This window comes from Gymnoscopelus microlampas (assembly GCF_963454915.1).
Source record: "Gymnoscopelus microlampas genome assembly, chromosome: 4".
NCBI lineage: Eukaryota > Metazoa > Chordata > Actinopteri > Myctophiformes > Myctophidae > Gymnoscopelus > Gymnoscopelus microlampas.
In genome coordinates, this window is record NC_139941.1 from 2,901,118 (window position 1) to 2,927,500 (window position 26,383).

A 26,383-nucleotide genomic window follows, 5' to 3' on the forward strand; every position below is an offset into this window, starting at 1 on the left:
CGTGTGTGCGTGCGAATCGTGCGTGTGTGCGTGCGAGCGTGTGCGTCTGTCTGTGTGTGTGAGTGCGTGCATGTGTGTCTGTGTGCGTCAGTGGTGTAGCCAGAACGCTAGCTGAGGCTGGGCCTAGGGAGTCGCGGGTGGGCGCGCGTGCATGTGTTATTAGCGGTTTTTGATACTTTTTTCGCGGGCTTGTGACGATATAATAATTTTTTTTTTGGGTGGGAAGAAAAAACGAATGGGTGGGCCCAGGCCTACCTATGCCCACCCGTGGCTACGCCCCTGGTGTGCGTGAGTGTGTGCTCGTAGAACGTTTTCAGCCCAAGGACCCCTTAGCTGAGAGAGAGATGAAGCAGGGACCCCCTCTATATTGTATACAATTGTGTTTCAGACGCAACTTTTTTTGTTTGCGTGGTCTGCTCTTTTTTCCCTCTACACCGATACACCTCTAAAGTTCTCTCAGAGGTTAAGGTCAAAAAATAAATCCTATCACACAAAGATTTGGCGGACCCCCTGTAGTAACTCTGAGGACCCCCTAGGGGTCCCGGACCCCCTGTTGAAGACCCCTATAGGGTTAAAGTGGTTGAACTGATTTTGATGCTGTATCAACTGATGTTGCTACCTCAAATCCCCCGGACCCCACTTTGAAAATATGACTTGATAACTACAACACTGGTTCTCATCCATGGTTTGGTGTCTTCATTTGACCTTTATGTGTGTGTGTGTGTGTGTGTGTGTGTGTGTGTGTGTGTGTGTGTGTGTGTGTGTGTGTGTGTGTGTGTGTGTGTGTGTGTGTGTGTGTGTGTGTGTGTTTTCCCAGCCCCGGGACGGGAGTCACATCTGGAAGATGCACATGGTGAAGGCTCAGGACGGCCTGGGCATCCAGATCACGGGCGGCCGGGGGTCCAAGCGCTCCCCCCACGGCATCATAGTGGCTCACGTAGAGGAGGGAGGGGCCGCACAGAGGTACAGTATAGGCCAGGCCCACATCTGAACACTCTGTATTAGACCACTGTCTTTTCCCCGGTCCAATATGTTTTCCCCTGCAATATTTTCAAAAAGAAAATGAAAAACTATAAGGATCTAATATGATCTAATTATGTCAAAAAGTTCAACCTTTTTCATGCCAAGGACCCCTAAATTGGTATACATTTGGCCGCGGACCCCCATCTGAATATGTTTTCTGCCAGGGACCCCCAAAAGCAAAGATTTGAGGTCAAAATGTATATTATGTATATATATATATTTTCAAAGATATGCACGCATTTTCAAGATTTTTCAAAAATAGCAGATCCACAAGCTCACAGCGCGGCACACAGTGCCGCGCTAGCGGAAATAGGACATTCATTCATTCAGCGGAAATAGGACATTCATTTAACCGGGAGACCGGGAACACATCTTGTGTCACTTTAGATTTCTTTTAGATATACAAGCTCATAGATACAAGCTTGTTGATCTGCTTTTTGTTTATATACGTGAACATGAATGCAAGTCTTTGAATATATACATACTTTTTTAACTCAAATATTTGCTCCTGGGGGTCCCTGGAACAACATATTTTGAGATGGGGGGGTCCGCGGACAAATACCTATCATTTTGGGTGGTCCTTGACATGGAATAAGTTTGAGAAATACTGACATTGTAGCAACATATTTATTCATAAATAAAAAAAAACACATTTGTAAGATGTAAGAGTTAAAAATGTTCGCTTTAAAAAAACATACATTCAAAGATTTGCACAAATGTTCACGTTTTAAAAATAGATAAATAGCTCTTAGCGCGGCACTTGGTGCCGCACTATGTAGATCTGCTATTTTTGAATAGCCCAAGTATAATGGTTAAAGTGGTTAAAAATCTAAAATGACAGATGCTTTCTGGGTCTTAATGGGTTAAGGATAAACATAAAAAAAGGGTGAAAGACGGGGAGATATGAGGTTGTTCTATCCGACAGTGAGGATAGTTGTGATAACAGGAAATGTCTGACATATCATTCCGAGCCCGGGGACGGTAATTTGGAGAAAACCACAGCCGCGCTTTGATGTGCCTTCTTCAAATGACAGCACAGAAAATAACAAACAAAAGAACAGGCTTCATCGTTGTGGGCAGACTGGAAGCGTCTTCACGGCACACACACACACACACACACACACGCACACACACACACACGCACGCACTCACGCACGCGCACAGACACTATAGGTTGACAACTTGCCACCGCCGGGCAAACTCAAACTGTGTTTTAAGCAGAAAGAAGTACTCAGATGTTGTGCTTGAGTAAAAGTAGCAATACCACAACGTTACAAGTAAAAAGGCCCGTATTCAAAACTTTTACTTAAGTAAAAGTACAAAAGTGTTGATATCAAACTTACAGTAGCAAAGGGTAGCAAAGTAGCAATTTTTCACTTTTTTAAAAATATATTTTTGGTTGCAACTCGTAACTCGTAACTAAAGCTGACAAATTATTGTAGTGTAGTGTATTTGCCTCTGAGATGTAGTGGAGTAGAAATGTAAAGTATTAAAAAAATGCTAATACTCAAGATAATACCTCAGAAGTGTAGCCATTTAGACGATTCTAAACATTTCCACTGTTTATAATTTGATTCTAGGAGATGATTACCAATGTTTTGACCCGTATTATGTCGAAAAGTTCAACCTTTTGAACTTTTTTAAGGACCCCTAAATTATATACATATATATATATACATTTGGCCACCGACCCCCATCTAAAAATGTTGTGTGCCAGGGACCCCCAAAAGCAAAGATTTGTGTTCAAAATGTTTACTGTAAAAAAATATATATATATATAAATATTCAAAGATATGCACACATTTTCAAGATGTTTCAAAAATAGCAGATCTACAAGCTCATAGCGTGGCACTCTGTAGTACAAAGTAGAAAGTACAATATTTGCCTCTGAGATGTAGTGGAGTAGAAATATAAAGTATTAAAAAAATGCAAATACTCAAGATAATACCTCAAAAGTGTAGCCATTTAGACCTGAGGACGATTCTACAGTTTTCTGTAAAACGTAACATTATAATTCAATAAATGAATGAATGAATAAAAAATAAATTGAAAAAATAAATAAATAAATAAAAGAATGATAATAATGTTGCTATATACCGTATATAGCCACATATAAAATGGCACAGATGGTGTCCCGGATAGCTCTATTCACAGCAGCCATATTATGAAGACATTCACAGGTGTTACCAATGATACTAATGAAGGCTCTGTTCCATTTAGTGTAGCACAGTGGTTTCCACGACCCCCATAACTCTGAGAGTGTACAAATGGAACCAAATGGACCCGTGTACACTCTCAGAGTTACACACCTGTAAGGGGCCATTTGGAAGCCCATGAGTAGACCCACTGGTGTAACAGAGTGTTTCCAGTGAGCCAACATTCACAATATCAGCACCCTGACTCTGTTTGACCAGAATGATTAGTATCATAGGTAACACCTGTGAATGTCTTCACAATATGGCTGCTGTGAATAGAGCCTATTGAAAGGTATCAAGACGTATAGGTTAAACAGGTCTAAATGGGTCAAGTACAGTACTTGAGTACTTGAGTTACTTTCCACCACTGGTATTAAGATGAAACTAGAGCTTATTATAGCAGAATGCAGTAGGATATAAAGATAGAGCGAGGAGACACGGAGCAAGGAGAGGAAACAACGAAGGGATGAGGGACTCAGTAACATAACACATTCCCCAGCCTCAGCAAAAACAACCGCTGGTGAAATAGAGCTGTAAGCAGTAATTAGTGAAGATAGTGGCGATATCGTCAATGTCGGGCAGAAACCTTGTATCTCCATGTTTCACTTTTTTATGTTTTTTCCCCGTTAATGAATGACCTACTTAGTCATACTACAGTGCTGCACAAAAGTAGCAAAAAATAGCCGATCTACAAGCTCCCAACGCGTCACGTGGCGCGTTGTGAGTTTATCGGCAATTTTGGGTGTGTGGGCAGTGGTGAAAAAAGGACTCAAATGTTTTACTTAAGTAAAAGTATCAATACTGAAAGTAAAAATAGGAAAAGTATTGGTATAAAAATGTACTTAAAGTACCAAAATAAAATTACAAAAATGTTTGCAAATAGCTGATCTACAAGCTCACAACGGGTTGCAACGCGTTGTCAGCTTGTAGATCTGCTATTTTCAAATAGCCTAGGTATGAAATAGGGCTAAAGTGGTTAATGTATGTTTTATAATGTAATCATTTTTATCTGCAAAGTAACTTAAAACTTAAAACTTAACTTAAAAAACTAAAGTTTTCAAATAATTGTAGTGGAGTAAAAGTACAATATTTGCCTCCGAGATGTAGTGGAGTAGAAATGAAAGTATAGACAATTGGAAATACTTCAGTAAAGTAAAAGTACCTCCAAATTGTACTTAAGTACAGTACTTGAGTAAACATACTTAGTTACTTTACACCGCCAGGTCGCCTGGTGGTCAAATCTGGACTTCCGCATTTAAAACACTACTGCTCGTGTGTCTACCGTTTGAAACCCTAGTGCGCATGCTTCTATCGTCTGAAACGCTAGTGCGCTCTGCTCTATTGGCTCCAACGTTGGAGCCGATCCAGGAAGTAGAGGTACTTCCGGGAAGTAGAGGTACTTCCGGGCATAGACATATAAAGGTAGACGCCTCCTTCGGCTCTGAAGCGTTCGTATCTCGGGCGCGCTTCCTTGTTACGCAGGGCTAGCCTTCCACTTCCTTCCGCTTCAGCAGGGCAAGCTCGAAACTTCCATGTGCGTCACAGAAGGGGGCGTTCGGTAGGCCAATCAGAGGCAGGTGGGGCGGGTCTTTTCTTAAAGACCCGCCCCACCTGCGCAGCAACTAGTCAGTTAGAAGCGCTGTGATTGGCCAGTAGTCAACGCGATGTGATTTGCCAGTTGTCAAACAGCCCTGCGGAAGAGCCTTGTATTGAGATACCAGTACAGTAGGTGGGGGCGGGGCAGTCAGCCCTCTAGATATATTATAAACTCTATGGTGACAACACACACGTGTGGCATAACGACTACATTGGGGAGAAAAAGGGGTAAAAAGAAACAAAAAAAGGGGGGGGGGAGTGTTAAAAAAGAAGGCAAAAAGAAAATAAATTTAATTAGCAAACCCCCTAAAAACTAAAAAATATATATATTAAAAAACAATAAAAACAAAAAAGAATGAAATATGCAAAAGTATAATAACCTGTGTGTGTGTGTGTGTGTGTGTGTGTGTGTGTGTGTGTGTGTGTGTGTGTGTGTGTGTGTGTGTGTGTGTGTGTGTGTGTGTGTGTGTGTGTGTGTGTGTGTGTGTGTGTGTGTGTGTGTGTGTGTGTGTTCCAGGGATGGCCGGCTTCATGCAGGAGATGAGTTGTTGATGATAAACGGACAGTCTCTGGTAGGACTGTCCCACCAGGAGGCCGTGGCCGTGCTGCGCTCCACTGATGGCCTGGTGCAGCTGGTGGTGGCCAGTCGGGTGAGTGTGCACGCACGCACGCACGCACGCACGCACGCACGCACGCACGCACGCACGCACGCACGCACGCACGCACGCACGCACGCACGCACACACACACACACACACACACACACACACACACACACACACACACACACACACACAGGCCTGTCATAACTTTATACTTTATATGAAAAGTGGAAATAGCCAATCTACAAGCTGAAAACTGTGCTTGCAGATCTGCTATATCCACTATTTTGGAAAATGTTTGAAAATATATGACGATTATGCAAAAATGATTGTGATTAGGCAATTATGTAAAGATAGTGACAGGCCTACACGCACGCGCACACACACACACACACACACACGCACACACACACACACACACAGTTACGCATCGCATCACGATTCGTGTTGAGCTTATAGATCTGCTATTGTTATGTGTAGCTCCTTGTAGATCTGCTATTTTTTGGGAGGAAAATAAATACGTGAGAGTGGAAAGTATTAACAATAGCTTGTGACTAAATAATAACTACATTAGATCCATTGGAACACATGTTCCTTTTGTTTCCATTTCCTGAAAAGTAATTTCCACCCGACAGCCATGATATTTAAACTCTGTACGAGTCTTCCCTTGTTCCGTGACCAGTCTTAAAAGTTTGATGAATTACACATTTTAGACAAGCTATTAAGATAAAAAGGTCTTAAAAATATAAACTCTAAAAACGCCTAATTAGTAGTTTTGGAGGTTTCCATCCTGACAGCGATGACATACAGTATTTGAAGCCATACTTTCATGTCCTCTGAACTTTTCGTCAGAATCAGAATCAGACTTTGAAGTGAGCTTTTAGATCAGCTTTTTTCATATCTAGAATAGTGAAATGGCAGATCTGCAACGTGCCGCAATGCAGTTTTTGTCATGGTGGCAAAAACAGCAGCTTTTGTTTTAAAATGTTTGGATTTGTCACAGTTTGTAATCAAAGCTGATCTCCTTGTTGTTTCCTCAGAGTCATTCTTTGAGCATTCTTTTTGCATAGTGTTCCGTTTTTTATGTTTTAGAATAACCCCTGTTTGGTGGCAATTTAGTGTTGTTGTTGCAATAATTCAAGACCACTTTATTGACTGATTTTGCAGATTATACAAAGTATAGATGTCCCACTTAATGTCCCACATAACGTGAAATCATCATACATACTATTGGGGATGGGGGGCGAGACTTTAAGGGCGATAGCGCTTGTATTTGAAATAAAGTCATAAATATCCACAAATACAAAATACTCAAATACAAAAATAAAGTACAGATACTCAAAATATGTACTTAACACATTGGGTGCCAAAACCGTATATATACGTTTTTTGCAATACTTACACGGAGTGCCAAAACCGTATATATACGTTTTTTGAAAAAAAATAAAAAATTCAAAACATTTTTTTTTCTATTTTTTTTTTTTTTTTTCCTTCTAAGCACCAGGATATATCATTTTCCGAAGATTTTGACTCCAATCCACTTTCTGGTTAACTTATGACTTCAAAAGCCTGTATCTCGGCTCCTAAAAAATGGTTAAAAATCCTGGCACTCAGTGTACTCTGTTTTTAAAAAAACCTGGCACCCAATGTGTTAAGAACAGTACTCAAGTAAATGTACTTTTTTTCCTGTCCACCACTGGCGGTGTTTGAAGTGACAGTCACTTCCTCTGTATCTGTTACAAAGCGTCTATTAATACGTTCAGTGCCAGACAGAAAGACAACAGAACAATGAACAGCAGCACTATTGATGAGAAAATAGCTTATTCTCGCAGCCGTCTAGAAAATGGACAGCAGCTAAACACTATGTCTAACCACTTTGACCCTTGCATAATATCTACTAGCTCATTGGTTCTCAAAGTGGGGTCCGGGGACCCCCAGGGGGGGGGGGGGGGGGGGGTACCAGGAGGTCCCCAGCAAAATGAGTTAATACAGCTGGGGACCCCCTGGCGTTTAACCACTTAATCCATATTGTATGCTTTGGCCATTCAAAAATAGCAGATCTGCAAGCTCACAATGCGCAAAGCTTGCAGATCGGCTAACCATCTGAGGAGAACTTTAGCCCAAAAAATAGCAGATCTACAAGCTCACAACGCCTCGCAGCGCGAGGCGTTGTGAGCTTGTAGATCGGCTATGTTTTGGCAAAGAGGTGTTTGGTGTAGAGGGAAAAAAGGACAGACCAAGTAAACATTTAAAAAAAAATCTGAAACACAATTTTATACAATATAGAGGGGGTCCCTGCTTCATCTCTCTCTCAGCTAGGGGGTCCTTGGCCTGAAAACGTTGAAGACCCCTGGTATACAGTAGTGAGTAGACAGAAATGGTGCCATCTTATACTGAGCATAGGTGAGCACCAATTATATGAAGATAAGGTTGAATACGGGCAAAGTGCTCCTTGAAGGCCATGCAGTGTCAGGCCATTGTTTGGGGCTCCCCACAGGATTATTATTGGCCTGGAAGATTAGGAGAAACATTAAAACACAACAGATTACGCTCCACTTTGCCTTATTCCACATTCCTTGCAATGTGTTAATTCCTTGGCTAGACAACAGGGATTGGGGCCATGCAGCGCGGGTTGCAATAGCCGGTTCTCTCCAGCATTCCAAAACGTTTTCAGCTCGGGACACAAACGGTTAATTTGGTGTGTACCCGGGACACGAACGTACAAAAATACGTTATGAATTAACCACTTAAGCCCCATTTCAAACATAGTGAAAACAGCTGTGAGCGTGTAGATTTATTTTATTGTATTTTTTGTGTGTTTTTCATTTGATTTATGTTTCTGAAATTCCATTGAATTTCTTTGCTTATTTGATTATAAAAATCTTTATCTTTTACTTGTTTTAATATCTTGAAATAATGATAATAAAAAAGGATATTTATGACCCATAAAATTTGGTTTCTGACTCAAAGATGGGTCCCAAGCCATTGCTTGGGAACCAGGGCTCTACAGCGCAGGGAGAGGTGGCTGCAGCGAGTGCAGGCACACACACACACACACACACACACACACACACACACACACACACACACACACACACACACACACACACACACACACACACACACACACACACACACACACACACAGAGCGAGCGCGGGCCAACTGGCTGGCTGTGCCTCGCATGGTTTTCCCTCGCTGGCTCTGAAAAATTGAAGAGGCACGATCTTAATGCGCTTGTAGAGAGTTGTGGCCTGCCTTTCGGAGATAGTTAAAAATACACACACACACACACACACACACACACACACACACACACACACACACACACACACACACACACACACACACACACACACACACACACACACACACGCGCGCTGGGTCTCCTGGCTTGCCTGTCACATGCGTAGTACACATCTCGTGGGCTGTACAGTATGTGCAAATCCTCGGTTGTCGAAGATGTAGGGAGATTATTGGCAGGTAGGACGCATGCATGCACACACACACACACACACACACACACACACACACACACACACACACACACACACACATGCACGCGAGCGCACATCACACACACACACACACACACGCACACACGCACGCACGCAAGCACGCGCGCATGTGTGCGTCTTGCATATGGATGTAAAATCCTCCTTTTCAAGTCTTGCACTCTTAACCCCAACAGTCATTTGAATGTAAAGACTTTTGTACGATTGCATACATGCAAAGTCACGATGTACATTTACTTGAGTAGCCTACTCTACTTTTGGAGTATCTGTACTTCTTTTTTGTTTTCAATTTCAGTTTAGTTTGAATAAGTTTGTGGGTTTGCTAGTTTACTTAGTTTACTATTTCATTGTATTTTTTTTTTTTTTTTATCGCATCGTGACATGTTGTGAACTAGCAGATCTGCTATTTTTGAATGGGAAAAGCATGTCTACGATTTTCGACTAAAAGACTAAAACTAAGTGCACATTTCTGTATGATTCTACTCAGTGTTGTAAACACACAATACAGTTTCAGTTAGTTATTGCTTTTGTGTAAAGCCTCGTTTTGACTTTCTTTCTGTTTTGTATTTTTGTATTTCTTATTTTCCTCAGTTTTGGTTTTGGTTATTGTGTTAGTTAAAGGCATGGTATGTCACTTTGCCCTGTGTTTACATTTTGTACCCATCATTTCCCTCCATAGCAGCAGTCATAAGACACAGGAGTAGTGTGGTGGTGTTTACCTGCAGAAACACATTGTCCTCTCTCTGTATTTGGTAGTTTTCACTGTTTGTTTTGGTAGACAGGGATGTTTTTAGGCGTCTACCAAAACAAACGGTGAAAACACCAAAAATACAGCGAGAGGACAATGTGTTTCTGCAGGTAAACACCACCACTACACTCTAGTGGCGGATGACTGCTGCTATGGAGCATTGGTTCTCAAACTTTTTCATGTCAAGGACCCCCAAATTGACACTTATTAGCCTGCGGACCCCCATTTGAGAAGATAAGCCAGGGACCCCCGTATGAGAAGATTTGTACGGCTCTAGCGGTGATTCTCAACCATTTTAATTTCAAGGACCCCCAGTTTGACATGCGTTAGGCTACGGACCCCTATTTAATAACATTTCTATCTCTGGGACCCCAATAGGCTCTATGCACAGCAGCCATATTGGAAAGAAATTGGGCCTCATCTTACTTCCTTCACAGGTGTTACCAATGATACTTATGAAGGCTCTGTTCCATTCTGGTCAGGGTGCTCACTAGAAACACTCCATTTTGGTTCCCAAATGGCCCCTTATGGTGGGTGTGTAACTCTGAGAGTGTACAAATGGAACCAAATGGACCCTTACGGGTCCATTTGGTTCCATTTGTACACTCTCATAGTTATGGGGGTCCTTGAAAATAAGACAACCACTATGCCACACTAAATGGAACAGAGCCTTAATTAGTATCATTGGTAACACCTGTAAAGGAAGTAAGGCAGGGGCCCAATTCATTCCCAATATGGCTGCTGTGCATATTGTAAAATCAATGTTAATCTAACTTTGAGAGTGTACAAATGGAACCAAATGGACCCGTTAGGGTCCATTTGGTTCCATTTGTACACTCTCAGAGTTACAGACCCATAAGATTTTTTTACTTTACTGGAGTATTTCCCATTTTCAATACTTTGACTTCAACTCCGCTACATCTCAGAGGCAAATATTATACTTTTACTCTACTACAATTATTTGAAAACGTTGGTTACTAGTTACTTTGCAGATTTAGATTATTATCACAAAACATACATTAACCACTTCAGCACTCTATATTCTTTTCGGCCATTTGAACATAGCAGATCTACAAGCTCACAATGTGTTGCGGTTTGACGCATTGTGAGCTTGTAGATCTGCTATTTTCGAAATATTTTTAAACATTTTATTCATTTGAAAACTTGCAAAATTGGACATTCTGCATATGAGTACTTTCTACTTTTGGTACTCTATATTGCAGTATTGGTCCTTTTACTTAAACATATCAGTATTTTTGTTCAACACTGGGGCAAAGAAGTTACATACAGTTTAGTGCCGCTTTAACTCTAATAACCCTGTCTCTCCTTCCCCTCCCATCCACCAGGAGGAGTCAGAGGTGGACTTCCAGCGCTACCCGTCCACCAGTCTGCCTGACCTGGTCAGCACCTGCGCCTCCTCCTGCTCCTCCTTGTCCCCCTCCTCCGCGCCTCCCGCCACGGGCGGCGCCGGCGTGGCCCCGCCCACATCGGACCACAGGAGGCACGACGCGATGGAGCCCCTCCCCCTGCCCACGCACCACTCGGTAAGGAGTGTGAGTGTGTGTGTGTGTGCGTGTGCGTGTGCGTGTGCGCGTGTGCGCGTGTGCGCGTGCGCGTGTGTGCGTGTGTGTGTGTGTGTGTGTATTTCCCCAAATACTTTAACCAGGAAGTGAATGGAGCAGTATATCTTTAGATCATGTTATCTCCTGGTTCTGTGCAAAAAAAACAAAACAAATAAAAATCTTTTTTTTAAAGAAAAAAAAACGGAAAAGGCAATAGGCATTTTTAGAAGAAAATTGTAGGGGTTTTAGAAAATTTTAGGGGATTAGAACTATGCCTGATTTATACTAGTTACGCGCCAGTGTCGTGCACCAAAAAAAAAGCTCACAACGTGTCTCAGCGCAACGCGTTGTGAGCTTTTAAATCTGATATTTTTGAACATTTTTACTACTAATTTAGAAGGCATTTGTAGAATCGGCCTCAGGTCTTAATGGGCTAAATTACATACATTTGTATGTGATCAGAGATGTAAATTTATGAATTCCTCTACTTTCTTCATCGCTCTCAGCGACTGGAACTGGATTGTTGTCCGTTAGCGAGTCTTAACTTCTCCCGTCCGCGCGCGCGCGCGTGCGTGCGTGCGTGTGTTTGTGTGCCAGAAATTATTCATGGTCCGCTGCAAGGTGCCATTTGTACCCTTCCTCTTGTCCAAAAGTGTCCAAAAGCGTCATTGTTCCTCTGACGTTTACTGATACTGATTTGGTCATGTTTGGTGTGCAGGACTGTGTGTGTGTGTGTGTGTGTGTGTGTGTGTGTGTGTGTGTGTGTGTGTGTGTGTGTGTGTGTGTGTGTGTGTGTGTGTGTGTGTGTGTGTGTGTGTGTGTGTGTGTGTGTGTGTGTGCGTGCGTGCGTGCGTGCGTGCGTGCGTGCGTGCGTGCGTGCGTGCGCGCGCGCTGCGCGCGTGTGTGTGTGTGTGAAGCGGCAGTCAGCTGTGTATGTATTATGTATTTGACCTAAGTGTGTGTGTGTGTATGTGTGGGAGGGTTTCCTTGGAAACTGGGTCACCCCCTTCTCTCTCTCTCTGTCTGTCTGTCTGTCTGTCTGTCTGTCTGTCTGTCTGTCTGTCTGTCTGTCTGTCTGTCTGTCTGTCTGTCTGTCTGTCTGTCTGTCTGTCTGTCTGTCTGTCTGTCTGTCTGTCTGTCTCTCTCTCTCTCTCTCTCTCTCTCTCTCTCTCTCTCTCTCTCTCTCTCTCTCTCTCTCTCTCTCTCTCTCTCTCTCTCTCTCTCTCTCTCTCTCCCTTTGATTGTAATTGCTTTACTATCCTTAGTCAGGTACCACAATTGGAGATTGTGTGCATATACATTTATAGACTTTACATGGTTAGTAAACGTATAGTACTGATATGCCAATATCTTAAACCCTATATACAGTACTTCTTTGACCGGGGTCCTCCTGGGGTCTGTACTTGGTCCCCTCCTTTTTTCTCCCTCTCCACCACACAGGTCTTTGCAAAATGTTCTCCTATTGACATGCCCAGAATAGGGACGATAGTGTTCATCATAGTTAACCCATTAACCTGGAACTGTGTCATTTTTAGATATGAGCTAAAAAGCATTATTTTACACTTAGGCTATTCAAAAATAGCAGATATACAAGCTCATGCTACAAGCTTGTAGATCTGCTATTTTTGAAAAATCGTGAAAATGTGTGTGCAAATCTTTGAATATATATATATATTTTAAAGCGAACATATTTAACTCAAATCTTTGCTTCTGGGGGTCCCTGGAACAAAATATTTTGATGGGGCTCCGCGGCCAAATACAATTTTGGGGGGCCTTGACAAAAGATTGAGATATACGTTTTTCAGAATACTGTTGAGATTTAGGAGACATGTAGAATCGGCTTCAGATCTCAATGGGTTAACACAAAACTGTAACAGAATATAGAGCTGGTGCACCAGCAAACTTATATATCATTCTAATCCTATTGTCCACATAGCCTGTGTTCATGCATACAGTATATACATAATATATATACATATACATATATATATAACCTATAACATTTAGGGACAAGGACTGACAGATACATTATAATTTAACCCATTAAGACCTGAGGGGATTCTTCTTTTTTTTTTCTTCAGTTTTTTGAAAAAAAATCAAAACAATATTTGTTCAAGATTTTTCAAAAATAGCAGATCCTCATAGCGCGGCACTCGGTGCCGCGCTATGAGCTTGTATATCTGCTATTTTTGAATAGCCAAAGAAATCTAAAGTGACACAGATGCGTTCCTTAATCTTAATGGGTTAAAAACATGTTAAAGTACATAATAGCGGGTCTACAATGTGTCGCATTGCAAGATTTGCGACATGTAGAATAGATCAGCTACTTTCACTACTTTTGTGTGATGAACTAGGGCATTGATTCACGAAAAAAACATGTTTCCGCCCGGCGACAACGCTATGTACAGTTGTATAGGCCCAACGGGGCTTGTCATTGTAACCTACATACTGTATATATGTTTGAGGTTGTTATTTGGCCACAAGAGGTTTAACATAATGCTAAACTGGGACATTCTGAGGAGCCTTTATGGTTGAAATGTTGATACACCTGACCTTCAGAACGTGAGAGAGAGAGAGAGAGAGAGAGAGAGAGAGAGAGAGAGAGAGAGAGAGAGAGAGAGAGAGAGAGAGAGAGAGAGAGAGAGAGAGAGAGAGAGAGAGAGAGAGAGAGAGAGAGAGAGAGAGAGAGATATTCTCTTTTCTTTTCAGTTAATCTTGTCAGATGAGTGACAACTGCTACCTGTCTGTGACGGGCAATGCCTCCCAAATCCTCCAGGTCCTAATTAAAATACAAAAAAAAGTTTTTTTTTTTACTGGTAGCATTTCCACAATGTAGAAATACTGTTACAATAATGGCACTGTCCTGTATTCAGAATTTTACTCAAGTAAAAGTACGAAAGTATAATAATACTTTTGAGTTTTCAAACATTCTCTAAATCGTACGAAAATACCTCAACAGAACTCTTGTCATAAGAGTGCTCATAACGCAGATGACATGGCGTTCAAGCACAGCAATGGTTTGATCGGTGCGGACGTGGCGGGTGTCAATAAACGGTCTGTGCGAGAATAGGCTCTATGCACAGCAGCCATATTATCACTTCCTTCTAGGCCTGTCAAAAAAAATCGATTCATGAATAAATCGCGATTCTTAATGCCACGATTTTAAAAATCGATTCAAAATATTAAAATCGATTTTTTAAATTTTTTTTTTTTTTAAATATTTTTTTTTTTTATTTTTTTTTTTTTACTTTTTTAATAAAATCGCAATAAATCGCAGAATCGAATATCAATTAATCGCAGAATCGCAATTTTAATCGAATCGGCACCCTAGAAAATCGCAATAAATCGCAGAATCGCAATTTTAATCGAATCGGCACCCTAGAAAATCGCAATAAATCGCAGAATCGAATCGAATATCAATTAATCGCAGAATCGCAATTTTAATCGAATCGGCACCCTAGGAATCGATTTTGAATCGAATCGTGAGGTAAGTGAATCGTGACACCCCTACTTCCTTCACAGGTGTTACCAATGATACTAATGAAGGCTCTGTTCCATTTAGTCTAGCACAGTGTTCCACGACCCCCATAACTCTGAGAGTGTACAAATGGAACCAAACGGGTCCGTTTGGTTCCATTTGTACACTCTCAGAGTTACAAATCCGTAAGGGGCCATTTGGAAGCCCCTCAAGGAACCATGAGGGTCCCTGGACGGCTGGACCCCAACTTTAGACCCACTGGTGTAGCAAATTGTTTCCAGTGAGCCAACATGCACACTATCAGCAACCCTGACTCTGTTTGACCAGAATGGAACAGAGCCTTCATTAGTATCATTGGCAACACCTGTGAATTTCTTCACAATAGCTTCAAATAATGGCTGCTGTGCATAGAGCCTATAGTGATCCTACATAAAACGCTTTTTGTGGACACTAAATCAAAGTCCTTTCTGACGTTGTAGCGTTGAGCCAGCTGTCTGTGTGTATACTGCAGTGGTGGAAAGTAACTAGTTAGGGGCGGCCATTGCTGAATGGTTAGTGAGCCCTAGGGAGCCAGAGGCTCTGGTTGCCCCAGGTTCGATTCCAGGCCAGGTCAGCATATGTGTCGATGAATTGAAATTTGTCCCTGAGCAAGACTGTTAACCCCTAATTGCTCACAGGTTCTCATTGGAAACAAGACCGCAAGGACTTTCATGAACAACCTGTTAAAAGGAATTATCCTTATCCTAGTACATTTACTCAAGTACTGTACCTACAGTATGTAAGATTTTGAGGTATTTTATACTTTACTTGAGTATTTCCAGTTTTCAGGACTTGTAATAGTAATAATAAACTTTATTTGTATAGCACCTTTCCTGACATGAAATGCAGCTCAAAGTGCTTTTACTCCTACTCTACTATTTGAGAGGCAAATATTGTAGTTTTACTCCAATACAATTATTTTAAAACTTTAGTTACTAGTTACTTTGCAGGTATAAATGATTATATTATAAAACATACCACTTTAGCCCTATTTTATACATGGGCTATTTTCAAACATTAGTACTTTTACTTTTTAGTGTATTTTGATGCCAATATTTTTGTACTTTTACTCAAGCAAATTTTGAATTCCAGACTTTTACTTGTAAGTAAGTATTTCACTTAAGTGAAAAATGTGAGTATACTTTTTCCACCACTGGTGTACTGTAGCCCTGAAGCTAGGTCGCATAACGTTGGGCTAAGGGACCACGACCGCAGCCACAGATCCTATAGCCTGAGAACAAACATGGACGAGATAGACGAGACAGATAGAGGTAAAAAAAAAACTATCAGTATTTGAGTAAATGCACTTAGTTACTTACTTTCCACCAATGGTAACTGAAGCGATGGAGTGAGAGAAAGCAGAGAGAGAGATAGAGAGACTCTCTCCTGTTGAGTTAATGTTGTCAGACGAGTGTAGAAGCTCTGCTGTACCTGTCTCCCAAAGGTTCTAATAGGCTCTATGCACAGCAGCCATATTGGGAATGAATTGAGCCCCTTCCTTACTTCCTTCACAGGTGTTACCAATGACACTAATTAAGGCTCTGTTCCATTTATTGTGTCATAGTGGTTGTCTTATTTTCAAGGACCCCCATAACTGTGAGAGTGTACAAAAGGAACCAAATGGACCCGTAAGGGTCCATTTGGTTCCATTCGTACACTCTCAGAGTTACACACCCACCATAAGGGGCCATTTGGGAACCAAAATGGAGTGTTTCTAGTGAGCCAACATGCACGTTATCAGCACCCTGACCAGAATGGAACAGAGCCTTCATTAGTATCATTGGTAACACCTGTGAAGGAAGTAAGGAGAGGCCCAATTTCTTTCCAATATGGCTGCTGTGCATAGAGCCTATTCAAATCCATCATGGCTTCTTGGTTTGGCCGGTTGGTTCCAAATACAACCTTGCATCTCCATATTTTGACTTTTTATACATTTTGTCCCATAAATTAATGACCTATTTTATACTTTGTCGCACGACAGCATAGCACAAAAGTAGCGGAAATGGCCGTTCTTCGTGTTGTGAGCTCATAGATAGGTTTTGCTATCTTTGAAAAGCTGGGAAAGAAAGGTTCATGTTTTTCTTTAGAAATGTTTGCTTATAATGACGAGCCCAAAATAGGGACACCTGGTTAAAAGTGCTTAATTATTGAATTTACCTTCTTTATTGTTCATTAACCCTTTAAGACAGAGAAAGCATTAGTCATTTTAGATTTTAACCACTTTAACCATTATATTATGCGTTGGCTATTCAAAAATAGCTGATCTACAAGCTCATAGCGCGGCACAGATGTCTTCTAAATCCTAACAGTTTTTTGAGTGAAACGTATGTATGTTGCTATAATCAGTGGTTCTCAAACTTTTTCATGTCAAGGACCCCCAAAATGATACGTATTTGGCCGCGGACCCTCAAAATATGTTGTTCCAGGGACCCCCCAGAAGCAAATATTTGAGTTATAGATGTTCGCTTTAAAACATATTCAAAGATTTGCACACATAGCAGATCTACAAGCTCATAGATCTGCTATTTTTGAATAGCAAAAGTATAAGATGAGGGTTAAAGTGGTTACACAGATGTGTTCCCGGTCTTACAGGGTTAAATGCACTGCCTGACAGTAAAAGAAAGTATATTCTCTTTCAGTTTGACACGTAGACTCAGTGCTTCCAGTTGATGCAAGAAGTTTCCTCTGCTGTGACAGTTAGCCGTCAGTGCTCCGCACAGTTACATAACCACGTATTAAACACTTCACAGATGGATCATAAATATTGGTGTTGATATTCTAGTGGCTTTTGCTCATATCCCACGGCAAAACGTGCGCTCACAGTCCACAACACATGGGCGTCACGACTTCAAATCAGCATCACGATTATTGTGTGTGTGCGTCCGTGCGTCTGTGCGTGTGTGCGTGTGTGTTGTGTGTGTGTGTGTGTGTGTGTGTGTGTGTGTGTGTGTGTGTGTGTGTGTGTGTGTGTGCGTGTGCGTGTGCGTGTGCGCGTGTGCGTGTGTGCGTGTGCGTGTGTGTGCGTGTGCGTGTGTGTGCGCTTGTGTGCGTGTGTGAGGACACTCAGATGAAAGTGAGAGTGTGAGGCAGCCTGTGTCTTTGTACACAGCATGTAAATAAAGCGACAGATCAAAGCATCAGGCCTGCGTTCAATCTCTGGCAAAACTGACTGTCAAAGTGGTGTGAAAAAAACTTACAAAAATTACAAAAATTACAAAAATTACAAAAATTACAAAAATTACTGAAATTACAAAAACTAGACCACACCCGTCAGGGGGATATGCTCACCCACGCCTGCGTCATGGCTTGTTTCCGCTTGTTTCACGGATGGTCCGCTTGTTTCACGGATGTGGGAACAGCGGCGCTTGTTTCACGCACACGATCTGGCAACGCGGGGGCCAGCGAACACAAAAACGCTAATAAACAGCTGACATTTGGGGAAAAAGCGAAAAACGGGGCTTCGGTGTTCCGTGCACATGGTAACGGTCAATGGCTGTGTGCAAATGCAGATCAATTGCTCCAGCCACTGAGGAGAACCGGGCAGAAGGGTTTGGGGGCACAGACAGACAGACGCACACACAGAGCCACAAATAAGAATACAAAAATACAATATATATTCTGCTTATCCGGATTTGGGACGTGGGGGCAACGGTTCCAGCAGAGAGCTCCAGGCGTCCCTTTCCCCGGGCAACATTAGCTGCTCCTGAGGCGGAGATATAATCCCCCCCTATCTGGTCCTTGGTCTGCCAGGGGGTCTCCTCCCAGTGGGAGGTGCACCGAGGACCTCCCTAGGGAGACGCTCAGGAGGACATACGTATCGGCATTTGATGCCCCAAACCACCTTAACTGGCTCCTTTCCAAGTGAAGGAGCAACGGCTCTACTCTGAGACTCTCGCGGACTGCTGAACTTCTCACCCTATCTCTAAGGGAGAGGCCAGACACCCGTCTGAGAAAACTCATTTTGGCCGCTTGTATCTGTAAATCCTATTCTTTCGGCCGTGACCCCACACTTCATGACCATAGGTGATAATATGTGGGTCATGACCCTCTCTCTCTCTCCCGTCCATCAGTGTGTGACATTCCTCATGATGGCTATGAGTACTGGGTCTGTCATTTGGGAGTGTTTACACAGCATAGCTCTGTCCCTCGCATGGCCTAGAGGAAACTACATCACAATTATCCACGTCAACCTCAGTGGCCCTATTCCGGACATGTCATAATAGGCAAGCAATCTCAAACGATACAGTGTATGTGTATTCTTTGCTGTCCGGCACAAACCAGCTAACTCCATTTTTCCGCTTTTGCATTTTTTTCCCCATAAATCACTTAGTTTCTACTATGATTTTCCCCTCCTTTCTAATTGGCCCCCACTTTGAAAGGCATTGCGTTAGTCCTCAGTGATTGGTTGAGGCTGTGACCGCTGTGCGTTCATTGTGTCCTGACAGATGACAGAGTTTGACAAGCTGGAGGACCGAGGAGGCAAGACTGATGCCTCCAAAAGCTGCTGCCGCTCCCCATGTACCCCTATGAAGCACCGCTCCCGCTCACAAGGTACGTATGTACCCCCATGTACTTACCCCCCCCCACACCCAAATAATCATATTTGAACTGGGGGACACCCCAAAATAATCATATTTGAACTGGGGGACACCCCAAAATAATCATATTTCAACTGGGGACACCCCAAAATAATCATATTTGAACTTGGGGACACCCCAAAATAATCATATTTGAACCCCCCACCCTGGCATTACATTTAGTTTGACTCGGTTCCGCAGATAAATATTGTGAAAATAGCTTCGCTAAGCTTGTAGATCTGCTATTTTCAAAATGTTTGCCTCTTTCATATATCTTTTGACAATTTCTTTCTATAACAATTTGACAGTTGTTATAGTATAGTTTGTTTATTACTTTTGATGCAGTAACAGTCTTTTTTTTAAAAATCGTTATTATTATTATTTTAGATATTTAAAAGGTCCTTAAAGTGACTGTCATCTGGGAACCCCCCCCAAACCAAAAAAAAATCATGTGGGGACCCCCCTCGAGGTCCTCCTGACCCACAGTTTGGGGACCACTGGACTGCCAGTCTGTGTCACAGCAGATGAAGGTCAGCTACTGTGTGTCTTCCAGGCGGAGGCAGTCGGTTGGAGTCGGTGGGGGAGGACGACGAGCTGATGGTGGAGAACGGAGACGCGGGCGCCGACGCGGCGGACAAGCCCCCGCACGGCCGACGCAAACACTCCCTGCCCCAACAGCTGGACACATCTGGAGCACGACAGGTCAGCCGTCAACTCTTGACTGTTTATTCCAAAGAGACACTGAACCCATTAAGACCGGGAACGCATCTGAGTGTCATTTTCAGATTTATTTGGCTATTCAAAAATAGCAGATATACAAGCTCATAGCGCGGCACCGAGTGCCGCGCTATGAGCTTGTAGATCTGCTATTTTTAGAAAACGTTTTAAGCGAACATTTTTTAACTCAAATCTTTGCTTCTGGGGATTTTACAAATCTCTTCTAAATCCTAACGTTTTTTTGAAAAAAAACGTATATTGCTATAATCAGTGGTCACTCGAACTTTCATGTCAAGGACCCCCAAAATGATATGTATTTGGCCGCGGAGCCCCATCACAAAATATGTTGTTCCAGGGACCCCCCCATAAGCAAAGATTTGAGTAAAAAATGTTCGCTTTAAAAATATTTATATTCAAAGATTTGCATAAACTTTCACGATTAAAAAAAAAAAGATAGCAGATATACAAGTTCAAAAAATGCCGCGCTATGAGCTTGTAGATTTGCTATTTTTCAATAGCCAAAGTATAAGATAATGGTGAAAGTGGTTAAAATCTGAAATGACAGGTGCTTTCCCGGTCTTAAAGGGTTAATGACAAACAGCAATCATTTGACAAGAACGTTCCGGGCCGACAGTGAGTGGAAAACAAAGCAGGAGCTCCCTTGGCTCATTAGTCCATAAATATTTGTTGGTACTTTCTTTCAGAATTTCATTTAGCTTGTATTACTTTATTATTTCATGATTACATTTTATGTTACAGTTTATTTTCACTTCAAGTCATATCCTGCAACTTTTTCAATTAACTTATTCACTGCCAGGAATGTATTAAAGGACGACTTCACCCATTTTCAACCTATCTTCATATAATTGGTCCTCACTAATACTCATGATAAAATGATACAATTTTTTTCTACTCGGTCTGTGTCTCGTAGGAGGGCTGTGGACAGTCCAGAAACCGTCTACCAGTGACATCATCATTAGGCAGGATCTTTTTTTTCCAACAAGATTTCAAGTTTATTATTTAGATTTGTATTAACGCGAGAACAATGGCTTCTATTATTGCATTGCAACTTTCCAGGAATAGAAAGCCTGCAGTTTCTATTAGCTTGGATTCCTCATCGATGATGTCACTGGTAGACGGTTTCTGAACTGTCCACAGCTCTCCTCTGAGACACAGACCGAGTAGAAGAAAATGGTACCATTTTATCATGAGCATTAGTGAGGACCAATTATATGAAGATAGGTTGAAAATGGGTGAAGTCGTCCTTTAATTCATTCATCCGTCTACGGCCAGCAAAAACGGCAATTTTACTGTAGCTTTAAAAAATCATGGAATATTCTCCGTGATCGCGGTCCTCACGGACATTGGCTCGCTACACGCACGGGAGGTCCGGCCGCGATCCTCCATTCCGGAGCTATGGCCGTTTGAATGTGGCTTGTTTTTTGAAAACCCCTTAGAAATCTGAGAAAACAATACTTTTTGTGAATCCTTTAACATGGAAGCAGACGATCGTTTTTTTGTTGTTGTGATCACGTGATTTCTGGGTGTACTCTTCTTCAGTGGTGCTTGAATCATTCACAGGCTGCGGATGTTTACACATCTTTTGAAAATAGCCGATCTACAAGCTCACAATGCGTCGCATCGCGACGCATTGTGAGCTTGTAGATCGGCTATTTTCAAATGGCCGAAATGTATATAGGGCTGAAGTGTTTAATGTGTGTTTTGTTATAATAATCAAAATCTACAAAGTAACTAGTAACGAAAGTTTTCAAATAATTGTAGTGGAGTAAAAGTACAAAAGTTGCCTCTGAGATGTATTGGAGTAAAAGTAAAAGTATTGGAAATACTCGAGTAAAATACAAATACCTCAAAATTGAACTTAAGTACAGTATTTGAGTACATGTACTTAGTTACTTTCCACCACTGACCACAGTAATGACTGTGACAGTGCCTAATAACCCTTCCTCCTCTCTGTCGGTTAGGAATATCAGATCGTTAAGAAGTCGGCCCGCTCCCTGAGCACGGTTCAAGTGGAGTCTCCATGGCGACTGGCCCAGCCGTCCATTATCTCCAACATCGTGCTGATGAAAGGCCAGGGCAAGGTGAGCCACGCTTTGATCTGCAAGGGATACCCAGTACTTTTACCAAGGGGTCATCCATGACCATGTGTCCGTACACCAGTGGTGGGACAAGTATTCACATGTAAAAGTATCAATACTGCAATGTAAAAGTCCGGAATTAAACGTTGACTTGAGTAAAAGTACAAAAGTATTGGTATGAAAATGTACTTCACGTACCAAAAGTAGAAAGTACTCACTATGCAGAATGTCCCCATTTCACATGTTTAATTATGTACACATTTTATACAAATCTTTTGAAAATAGCCAATCTACAAGCTCACAATGCGTCGCGCCGCGACGCATTGTGAGCTTGTAGATTGGCTATTTTCAAATGGCCGAAATGTATATAGGGCTGAAGTGGTTAATGTATGTTTTGTAATAATAATCGAAATCTACAAAGTAACTAGTAACTAAAGTTTTCAAATAATTGTAGTGGAGTAAAAGTACAATATTTGCCTCTGAGAAGTAAAAGTATAACAAATTGGAAATACTCCAGTAAAGTAAAAGTACCTCAAAATTGAACTTAAGTACAGTACTTAAGTACATTTACTTAGTTACTTTCCACCACTGCCGTACATGGACAAATCTGTCCGTGGCAAATATTATATCTTGTTTTTACACACCATTGTTATGTTCTTATTTTGATCATAAGGCCCAATTACTGAATGTCAGTCTCAATTTCAAGTGTTCTTCATTGACACTGTACCATTGTCATACCACTAGTGCCAGTGGTTCTCAAATGTTTTGTTTGCAAGGACCCCCATAACTCTGAGAGTGTACAAATGGAACCAAATGGACCCGTAGATTTTCACAGTTTTTCAAAAATAGCAGATATAGCAGTCTTAATGGGTTAAATGTGATCTAACATACATTATCCTCAGGGCCTGGGCTTCAGTATTGTTGGAGGACAGGACTCGGCGCGCGGACGGATGGGAATCTTTGTCAAAACGATCTTCCCCAATGGAGCGGCTGCAGCCGACGGAAGACTGAAGGAGGGTAAGGACTAGTTCATGTTAACGCTAAACAAGTAGTTCACCCAAACAATGGCTTTTTTTCCTTTCAATTACTCACCCCATGGAGCCTTGAATTCATGGAGATTTTGTTGTGTTTTGTTTTTGTTGCATTCCTGAGCTTATAATCCAATATTTGACTAGTTATCAGGAGACCAATCTTGACATCATCAGTTGGCCTCTCAGTGATTACACTGTGAGAGTTGTTTTAGAGTTAACATTATTATTTTACATACCGTAAATATTGAATTATTGGCTCAGGAAGAAAACTAAAACACCTACATGATTTTTTTGGGTGATGTATTCCTTTACTCATTCAGTGGCAAGTAAATAAAAAAAAGAATTGCCCATAGTGCCAGCGATTTTTTTAAATTTTCTTACCTTTTCAAGTAGTCACAGAATATTTATCTCCAGTGTGATGGATCCCCTGATGGTTGCTAATCACGGAGGGGTTTCACTGTGCTTCCGTGAAGAAGAAAAAAATCATTGCGACCTCCCGTTTGCTTGTTATACGCCGTTGAAAATAGCATGTCTCGCCACAAATAACACAGGAGCCGAGATACAGGCGATTTCCCAAATACTTTAACCAGGAAGTGAATGGAGCAGTACATATTGGGATCACGTTATCTCCTGGTTCTGTGTGAAAAAAACAAAACACGTCAAACACGCCATTGGCACCGAATGAGTTAACTAGTCTCTCTGTCTATTTATCTCCTTGCAGGAGATGAAATTCTGGAAGTAAACGGCGAGTCCCTCCAAGGCCTCACACACCAGCAGGCCATACACACCTTCAAGGTAACACACACACACACACACACACACACACACACACACACACACACACACACACACACACACACACACACACACACAGCTGGCGAGGCCAAACAAAGCCATGAGCCAGCAGACACGCTGTGACCCTGTATCAGCATCAGCCAGGAACGTAGCTCACTATATTTCTCAACTACGTGTCAGGAGGCTTTTGGCCAAGAGAAACGTCTCAGTGATATCACACACACGCACGCACGCACACGCGCACACACACGCACACGCACACACACACACACACAGACACACACACACACACACACACACACACACACACACACACACACACACACACACACTTTTAGAAAGTATAGAAGCAGTTTTGGAAAAAGATTATTAGGAAGTAGAGAAACCATTTAGGAAGAAAGGAAACTGTTAAGAAGTAGAGAAACCATTTTGGAAGAAGACACATAGTTTAGGAAGTAGCCAAACCGTTTAGGAAGTAGACAAACCGTTTAGGAAGTAGACAAACCGTTTGAGGAAGTAGACGAACCGTTTAAGGAAGTAGACGAACCGTTTAAGGAAGTAGACAAACCGTTTTAGGAAGTAGACAAACCAGTTTAGGAAGTAGACAAACAGTTTAAGGAAGTAGACAAACAGTTTAGGAAGTAGACAAACCGTTTAGGAAGTAGACAAACCGTTTAGGAAGTAGACAAACCGTTTAAGGAAGTAGACAAACCGTTTAAGGAAGTAGACAAACCGTTTAGGAAGTAGACAAACCGTTTAGGAAGTAGACAAACCGTTTAGGAAGTAGAGACATAGTTTAGGACGAAGACAAATAGTTTAGGTAGTAGACAAACCGTTTAGGAAATAGACACATAGTTAAGGAAGTAGAGAAACAGTTTAGGAAGAAGAGGAACAGTTTAAGAAGTAGAGAAACCAAAACCAAAACAAAGGTATGCGTTGCCTCTCAGACGTGGGATAAAAGCATCTCTCTGCTCCGCCCCCCCCCCCACAGCAACTGAAGAAGGGCGTGGTCACGCTGACCGTCCGCACGCGCCTGCGCAGCCCCAGCCTCACGCCCTGCCCCACCCCCACCCTGCTGAGCCGCTCCAGCTCGCCCAACTCCAACGCCAGCGGGGGGGCCACGCCCGTCCCCCCCTCCTCCTCGGGAGGAGCGGACGAGGCCGACGGGGTCCGTAAGGCCCCCCCCGCCGGCCCCCCGGGGCCCGGACCCAAGGACCGCATCATCATGGAGGTCACCCTCAACAAAGGTCTGTTCCAGCATACAGACGGCTGGTTTATATACTCTGTCGCGTCACCAGTGTCACATACTGGAAAATAGCAGGTCTGGCAACTTACGTTGCGGAGCAGAAACAAGTGCTTAATGCACACATTATGAAAAAAATAGAGAGAGAAAAAGAAATGTGTTTAACACATTCAAACCGGGGAAGCATCTTTATCATTTTAGATTTTAGCTTTATTATTTATATAGCGACATACGGTTCTCATAAATAGCAGATCTACAAGTTTGCACTTGTAGATCTGATATTTTTTAACCTTTTTGAAACATGTTGAAAGTTTTCGATTTTCTTTCAAAAATAGCAGATCTGCCAGCTCATAGCCGCGCTATGAGCTGGCAGATCTGCTGTTTTTGAAAAGAAATCGTGAAAATGTGTGCAAATCATTGAATATATGCATTTTTAACTCGAATCTTTGCTTCTGGGGGTCCCTGGAACAAAATATTGAGTTAAAAAATGTACGCTTTAAAAAACGTATATATTCACATTTTCGCGATTACTTAAAAAAACAATTGCAGATCTGCTATTTTTTTTTGAATAGCCAAAGACATCTTACTATCATAATTATGCATGGTGTTTGTCGTTGTTGCTTCTAGAGCCTGGTGTAGGACTAGGCATCGGAGCATGCTGTCTGACCTTGGAGAACTCGGCCCCTGGCATCTACATCCACAGCCTGGCCCCGGGCTCTGTGGCCAAGATGGACAGCAGACTCAGGTATACGATGGCGGGGGGAAAAACCTCATTCGTCACTGTCGGGATGGAAACCTTGTACGTCCAAAACCGTTACTTTTCAGGAAATGGAGAAAAAAAGAACTATGTGTTCCAATCAGGGATGCATATATGGAAATTATTGGCCGATATCCATGTTGCCAAATTCTGCGAGAGAAAAAAACAACCAGGTCTATGAAAACCCAAAAGAAGCGACTATAGGCTACGGCTATTTGGAAAAAACGCCTCGCGATGCGCCGCGTTGTGAGCTTGTAGATCTGCTATTTTCAAAAAAGAAGGCAATTTTGGAACATTTTTGAAACATTTTCCCTGGCACAATTATTTTGCAGATGGGGAGGGGTCTGTGGACAAATACATTTTAATTTGACATGAAGATGTTTTAAGAACCACTGGTTTAAACAATA

The 26,383-nt window shown here is 42.1% G+C and overlaps 1 protein-coding gene across 1 annotated transcript in view; it reads left to right on the forward strand.

Annotated features, from left to right (window-relative positions):
• Window positions 1-26,383, forward strand: part of pdzd2 (PDZ domain containing 2) — a gene marked incomplete at its 5' end in the record, with an annotated part of 118,753 nt that overhangs the window by 48,703 nt on the left and 43,667 nt on the right. Inside the window, 10 exons of the mRNA XM_084055970.1 lie at window positions 818-963; window positions 5,332-5,464; window positions 11,025-11,222; window positions 19,203-19,308; window positions 19,888-20,036; window positions 22,034-22,153; window positions 23,053-23,167; window positions 23,903-23,976; window positions 24,968-25,223; window positions 25,847-25,964. Of these exons, the coding sequence (XP_083912096.1) occupies window positions 818-963; window positions 5,332-5,464; window positions 11,025-11,222; window positions 19,203-19,308; window positions 19,888-20,036; window positions 22,034-22,153; window positions 23,053-23,167; window positions 23,903-23,976; window positions 24,968-25,223; window positions 25,847-25,964 (1,415 nt within the window). The remainder of the gene's footprint in view (window positions 1-817; window positions 964-5,331; window positions 5,465-11,024; window positions 11,223-19,202; window positions 19,309-19,887; window positions 20,037-22,033; window positions 22,154-23,052; window positions 23,168-23,902; window positions 23,977-24,967; window positions 25,224-25,846; window positions 25,965-26,383) is intronic.